The sequence below is a fragment of the Salmo salar genome, unplaced genomic scaffold (genome assembly GCF_905237065.1).
Source record: "Salmo salar unplaced genomic scaffold, Ssal_v3.1, whole genome shotgun sequence".
NCBI lineage: Eukaryota > Metazoa > Chordata > Actinopteri > Salmoniformes > Salmonidae > Salmo > Salmo salar.
Genome location: NW_025548520.1, coordinates 1 through 7,500, shown reverse-complemented (window position 1 = coordinate 7,500; position 7,500 = coordinate 1). Strand labels below are relative to the sequence as shown.

Genomic DNA, 7,500 nt, shown 5'->3' with positions numbered 1-7,500 from the left:
AGCAATAACATTATTCAAGACCCTCCACAGTGTACAAACAAGAGTAAAGGGGGCTTTGATTTGACGTGTGTGTGTGTGTGTGTGTGTGTGTGTGTGTGTGTGTGTGTGTGTGTGTGTGTGTGTGTGTGTGTGTGTGTGTGTGTGTGTGTGTGTGTGTGTGTGTGTGTGTGTGTGTGTGTGTGTGTGTGTGTGTGTGTGTGTGTGTGCAGGAGGCTGAGTCCCTAGTCCTAGAGTTGGAGGAGTTGAAGAGGGAGCAGGCTGGCTATGAACAACAGATCCTGGCAGTAGATGAAGCCATGAAGACTATCCAGGAACAGATAGACAACATGTCTACCACCGTGGCAGAGAACAAGGTACCGTTACATCCTGGTCCAATACTGTCAAATGTCCTCGACCTCATCGGTTGGCCCGGCCCGGGCGTCGACCTCATCGGTTGGCCCGGCCCGGGCGTCGACCTCATCGGTTGGCCCGGCCCGGGCGACTGGATTGTTGACATGAACTAGCTATATGTTTATATACTTTATCACTGACAACACTCTCTTCTCTATCTTCACATCCCTTCACTCCCCCACTCCGTTCTCGCTCTCCTTCCTCAACCTCTCTCTCCCCTCTCTCTCTCCTTCCTCAACCTCTCTCTCCCCTCTCTCTCTCCTTCCTCAACCTCTCTCTCCCCTCTCTCTCTCCTTCCTCAACCTCTCTCTCCCTCTCTCTCTCCTTCCTCAACCTCTCTCTCCCCTCTCTCTCTCCTTCCTCAACCTCTCTCTCCCTCTCTCTCTCCTTCCTCAACCTCTCTCTCCCTCTCTCTCTCCTTCCTCAACCTCTCTCTCCCCTCTCTCTCTCCTTCCTCAACCTCTCTCTCTCCCCTCTCTCTCTCCTTCCTCAACCTCTCTCTCCCCCTCTCTCTCTCCTTCCTCAACCTCTCTCTCCCCTCTCTCTCTCCTTCCTCAACCTCTCTCTCCCCCCCTCTCTCTCTCCTTCCTCAACCTCTCTCTCCCCTCTCTCTCTCCTTCCTCAACCTCTCTCTCCCCTCTCTCTCTCCTTCCTCAACCTCTCTCTCCTTCCTCAACCTCTCTCTCTCCTTCCTCAACCTCTCTCTCCTTCCTCAACCTCTCCCCCCCTCTCTCTCCTTCCTCAACCTCTCTCTCTCCTTCCTCAACCTCTCTCTCCTTCCTCAACCTCTCCCCCCTCTCTCTCCTTCCTCAACCTCTCTCTCTCCTTCCTCAACCTCTCTCTCCCCTCTCTCTCTCCTTCCTCAACCTCTCTCTCCCCTCTCTCTCTCCTTCCTCAACCTCTCTCTCCCCTCTCTCTCTCCTTCCTCAACCTCTCTCTCCCTCTCTCTCTCCTTCCTCAACCTCTCTCTCCCCTCTCTCTCCTTCCTCAACCTCTCTCTCCCCTCTCTCTCTCCTTCCTCAACCTCTCTCTCCCCTCTCTCTCTCCTTCCTCAACCTCTCTCCTTCCTCAACCTCTCTCTCTCCTTACTCAACCTCTCTCTCCTTCCTCAACCTCTCCCCCCTCTCTCTCCTTCCTCAACCTCTCTCTCTCCTTACTCAACCTCTCTCTCCTTCCTCAACCTCTCCCCCCTCTCTCTCCTTCCTCAACCTCTCTCTCTCCTTCCTCAACCTCTCTCTCTCCCCTCTCTCTCTCTCTCTCTCCCCCTCTCTCTGTCCTTCCTCAACCTCTCTCTCCTTCCTCAACCTCTCTCTCCCCTCTCTCTCTCCTTCCTCAACCTCTCTCTCTCCCCTCTCTCTCTCCTTCCTCAACCTCTCTCTCTCCTTCCTCAACCTCTCTCTCTCCCCTCTCTCTCTCTCTCCTTCCTCAACCTCTCTCTCCCCTCTCTCTCTCCTTCCTCAACCTCTCTCTCTCCTTCCTCAACCTCTCTCTCTCCTTCCTCAACCTCTCTCTCTCCCCCCTCAACCTCTCTCTCTCCTTCCTCAACCTCTCTCTCTCCCCTCTCTCTCTCCTTCCTCAACCTCTCTCTCTCCTTCCTCAACCTCTCTCTCTCCTTCCTCAACCTCTCTCTCTCCTTCCTCAACCTCTCTCTCTCCCCCTCTCTCTCTCCTTCCTCAACCTCTCTCTCCCCTCCTCTCTCTCCTTCCTCAACCTCTCTCTCCCCTCCTCTCTCTCTCTCCTTCCTCAACCTCTCTCTCCCCTCCTCTCTCTCTCTCCTTCCTCAACCTCTCTCCCCTCTCTCTCTCCTTCCTCAACCTCTCTCTCCCCTCTCTCTCTCCTTCCTCAACCTCTCTCTCCCCTCTCTCTCTCTCTCTCTCCTTCCTCAACCTCTCTCTCCCCTCTCTCTCTCCTTCCTCAACCTCTCTCTCCCCTCTCTCTCTCCTTCCTCAACCTCTCTCTCCCCTCTCTCTCTCCTTCCTCAACCTCTCTCTCCTTCCTCAACCTCTCTCCTTCCTCAACCTCTCTCTCTCCCCCTCTCTCTCTCCTTCCTCAACCTCTCTCTCTCCTTCCTCAACCTCTCTCTCCTTCCTCAACCTCTCCCCCCCTCTCTCTCCTTCCTCAACCTCTCTCTCTCCTTCCTCAACCTCTCTCTCTCCTTCCTCAACCTCTCTCTCTCCTTCCTCAACCTCTCTCTCTCCCTCTCTCTCTCTCTCTCTCCCCCCTCTCTCTGTCCTTCCTCAACCTCTCTCTCCTTCCTCAACCTCTCTCTCCCCTCTCTCTCTCCTTCCTCAACCTCTCTCTCCCCTCTCTCTCTCCTTCCTCAACCTCTCTCTCCCCTCTCTCTCTCCTTCCTCAACCTCTCTCTCTCCCCTCTCTCTCTCCTTCCTCAACCTCTCTCTCTCCTTCCTCAACCTCTCTCTCTCCCCTTCCTCAACCTCTCTCTCTCCTTCCTCAACCTCTCTCTCTCCTTCCTCAACCTCTCGCTCTCCTTCCTCAACCTCTCTCTCCCCTCTCTCTCTCCTTCCTCAACCTCTCTCTCTCCTTCCTCAACCTCTCTCTCTCCTTCCTCAACCTCTCTCTCTCCCCTCTCTCTCTCCTTCCTCAACCTCTCTCTCTCCCCTCTCTCTCCTTCCTCAACCTCTCTCTCTCCTTCCTCAACCTCTCTCTCTCCTTCCTCAACCTCTCTCTCTCCTTCCTCAACCTCTCTCTCTCCCCCCTCTCTCTCTCCTTCCTCAACCTCTCTCTCCCCTCCTCTCTCTCCTTCCTCAACCTCTCTCTCCCCTCCTCTCTCTCTCTCCTTCCTCAACCTCTCTCCCCCCACCTGTCTCTCCTTCCTCAACCTCTCCCCCTCCCCTCTCTCTCTCCAGGAGTCTGTGCGTAAGGCCCAGGAGGAGTTGACTAGACAGAAAGAGGTGATCGTATCCCAGGACAAAGAGATCAAGGTATGATTACTACATTATTGTCAGTAGTACTGGTGGTGTTGTTACCATGCTGCTCCTCATCATCATCATCGTAATGTTGTCGTGGAAACCATCTCGGACACGCAGAACTAGAATCCTTGATAAAAGCATCAGATGCTGGATTAAGTTCTGCTGGAGATGTAGGTGAAAAGATACTAATGAGATTAGCAAAGTCCCACCCAACCCCCTAAACTGAAACTCTCTGCAAGTTGGACCAAATGTCCTCTATCCTTCCCAAATTCAGAAATCACCAGCACCTGCAAAGTCCTAATTTGTCCAGATGATCAGTGACACTAAATTGTTGTCCCGGTATAAAGTTCCTTGTTAGCAACATGGGAAAAGGTGTCAATTCAACAGCAGACTAAATATGGCTTCAGAACCGCAGACAGCGGCGACTATCCAACGATAATATTTATATTAGTGTTTCAGTATCACATGTCTTAGACTGATGGACTGTACCACCACCCCCACAATGGATCAGTCCACTCAGACAGGTGTCTTAGACTGATGGACTGTACCACCACCCCCACAATGGATCAGTCCACTCAGACAGGTGTCTTAGACTGATGGACTGTACCACCACCCCCACAATGGATCAGTCCACTCAGACAGGTGTCTTAGACTGATGGACTGTACCACCACCCCCACAATGGATCAGTCCACTCAGACAGGTGTCTTAGACTGATGGACTGTACCACCACCCCCACAATGGATCAGTCCACTCAGACAGGTGTCTTAGACTGATGGACTGTACCACCACCCCCACAATGGATCAGTCCACTCAGACAGGTGTCTTAGACTGATGGACTGTACCACCACCCCCACAATGGATCAGTCCACTCAGACAGGTGTCTTAGACTGATGGACTGTACCACCACCCCCACAATGGATCAGTCCACTCAGACAGGTGTCTTAGACTGATGGACTGTACCACCACCCCCACAATGGATCAGTCCACTCAGACAGGTGTCTTAGACTGATGGACTGTACCACCACCCCCACAATGGATCAGTCCACTCAGACAGGTGTCTTAGACTGATGGACTGTACCACCACCCCCACAATGGATCAGTCCACTCAGACAGGTGTCTTAGACTGATGGACTGTACCACCACCCCCACAATGGATCAGTCCACTCAGACAGGTGTCTTAGACTGATGGACTGTACCACCACCCCCACAATGGATCAGTCCACTTAGACAGGTGTCTTAGACTGATGGACTGTACCACCACCCCCACAATGGATCAGTCCACTCAGACAGGAGCCAATCAGACAGGTGTCTTAGACTGATGGACTGTACCACCACCCCCACAATGGATCAGTCCACTCAGACAGGTGTCTTAGACTGATGGACTGTACCATCCCCCCACGGCCTCCACAATGGATCAGTCCACTCAGACAGGTCTTGTGCACCATTTACATTTTTTTAAATACATTTGCGACTGCTAAACAAACAAACTAAATCTCTGTTGACCAACAGCCTATTGACCAAACAATCAACCAGTTCACTAAATGGGATCAGCCCTAGGTGTCACTCAGCCTAATATTGCGCGAGACATTTTTCCAAGCATTTAAACGCTGAAACTATCTACAAGTGAATTAAAGAGTATCCTACATCCAGAAATGAAAATGGAGGCCCTAGAGACGCTACAATACCAGTTGTTACGTGCATCAGTCCATGAGAGATTATTATAACCTAGGATCAGATCACTTTCTAAACATATCTGTTCTACCCAATGAGCTACTTTGACGATGTAATTTCATGTTCCATGCCAACAAAGTGTGTGTGTGTGTGTGTGTGTGTGTGTGTGTGTGTGTGTGTGTGTGTGTGTGTGTGTGTGTGTGTGTGTGTGTGTGTGTGTGTGTGTGTGTGTGTGTGTGTGTGTGTGTGTGTGTGTGTGTGTGTGTATTCCAGGGTAAGAGTACAGAAGCTAACCATATGAGAGAGAAAACCAATGAGTCTCAGCTGAAGATTAAAGAGTTGGAACACAACATCAGCAAACACCGTAAAGACAGTCAGGACGCTGCTGCTAAGGTACAGTTACTGATCAACAAACACCGTAAAGACAGTCAGGACGCTGCTGCTAAGGTACAGTTACTGATCAACAAACACCGTAAAGACAGTCAGGACGCTGCTGCTAAGGTACAGTTACTGATCAACAAACACCGTAAAGACAGTCAGGACGCTGCTGCTAAGGTACAGTTACTGATCAACAAACACCGTAAAGACAGTCAGGATGCTGCTGCTAAGGTACAGTTACTGATCAACAAACACCGTAAAGACAGTCAGGATGCTGCTGCTAAGGTACAGTTACTGATCAACAAACACCGTAAAGACAGTCAGGACGCTGCTGCTAAGGTACAGTTACTGATCAACAAACACCGTAAAGACAGTCAGGACGCTGCTGCTAAGGTACAGTTACTGATCAACAAACACCGTAAAGACAGTCAGGACGCTGCTGCTAAGGTACAGTTACTGATCAACAAACACCGTAAAGACAGTCAGGACGCTGCTGCTAAGGTACAGTTACTGATCAACAAACACCGTAAAGACAGTCAGGATGCTGCTGCTAAGGTACAGTTACTGATCAACAAACACCGTAAAGACAGTCAGGACGCTGCTGCTAAGGTACAGTTACTGATCAACAAACACCGTAAAGACAGTCAGGACGCTGCTGCTAAGGTACAGTTACTGATCAACAAACACCGTAAAGACAGTCAGGACGCTGCTGCTAAGGTACAGTTACTGATCAACAAACACCGTAAAGACAGTCAGGACGCTGCTGCTAAGGTACAGTTACTGATCAACAAACACCGTAAAGACAGTCAGGACGCTGCTGCTAAGGTACAGTTACTGATCAACAAACACCGTAAAGACAGTCAGGACGCTGCTGCTAAGGTACAGTTACTGATCAACAAACACCGTAAAGACAGTCAGGACGCTGCTGCTAAGGTACAGTTACTGATCAACAAACACCGTAAAGACAGTCAGGACGCTGCTGCTAAGGTACAGTTACTGATCAACAAACACCGTAAAGACAGTCAGGACGCTGCTGCTAAGGTACAGTTACTGATCAACAAACACCGTAAAGACAGTCAGGACGCTGCTGCTAAGGTACAGTTACTGATCAACAAACACCGTAAAGACAGTCAGGACGCTGCTGCTAAGGTACAGTTACTGATCAACAAACACCGTAAAGACAGTCAGGACGCTGCTGCTAAGGTACAGTTACTGATCAACAAACACCGTAAAGACAGTCAGGACGCTGCTGCTAAGGTACAGTTACTGATCAACAAACACCGTAAAGACAGTCAGGACGCTGCTGCTAAGGTACAGTTACTGATCAACAAACACCGTAAAGACAGTCAGGACGCTGCTGCTAAGGTACAGTTACTGATCAACAAACACCGTAAAGACAGTCAGGACGCTGCTGCTAAGGTACAGTTACTGATCAACAAACACCGTAAAGACAGTCAGGACGCTGCTGCTAAGGTACAGTTACTGATCAACAAACACCGTAAAGACAGTCAGGACGCTGCTGCTAAGGTACAGTTACTGATCAACAAACACCGTAAAGACAGTCAGGACGCTGCTGCTAAGGTACAGTTACTGATCAACAAACACCGTAAAGACAGTCAGGACGCTGCTGCTAAGGTACAGTTACTGATCAACAAACACCGTAAAGACAGTCAGGACGCTGCTGCTAAGGTACAGTTACTGATCAACAAACACCGTAAAGACAGTCAGGACGCTGCTGCTAAGGTACAGTTACTGATCAACAAACACCGTAAAGACAGTCAGGACGCTGCTGCTAAGGTACAGTTACTGATCAACAAACACCGTAAAGACAGTCAGGACGCTGCTGCTAAGGTACAGTTACTGATCAACAAACACCGTAAAGACAGTCAGGACGCTGCTGCTAAGGTACAGTTACTGATCAACAAACACCGTAAAGACAGTCAGGACGCTGCTGCTAAGGTACAGTTACTGATCAACAAACACCGTAAAGACAGTCAGGACGCTGCTGCTAAGGTACAGTTACTGATCAACAAACACCGTAAAGACAGTCAGGACGCTGCTGCTAAGGTACAGTTACTGATCAACAAACACCGTAAAGACAGTCAGGACGCTGCTGCTAAGGTACAGTTA

At 50.2% G+C, this 7,500-nt stretch overlaps 1 protein-coding gene across 1 annotated transcript in view; it reads left to right on the top strand.

Annotated features, from left to right (window-relative positions):
• The window catches only part of LOC106594162 (structural maintenance of chromosomes protein 2), a gene marked incomplete at its 3' end in the record, with an annotated part of 53,190 nt that extends 47,805 nt beyond the window's left edge, over window positions 1–5,385 (top strand). Inside the window, 3 exon segments of the mRNA XM_045712478.1 lie at window positions 210–353; window positions 3,258–3,332; window positions 5,266–5,385. Coding sequence (XP_045568434.1) covers window positions 210–353; window positions 3,258–3,332; window positions 5,266–5,385 — 339 coding nt within the window.
• Window positions 5,386–7,500: the final 2,115 nt, after the last annotated feature.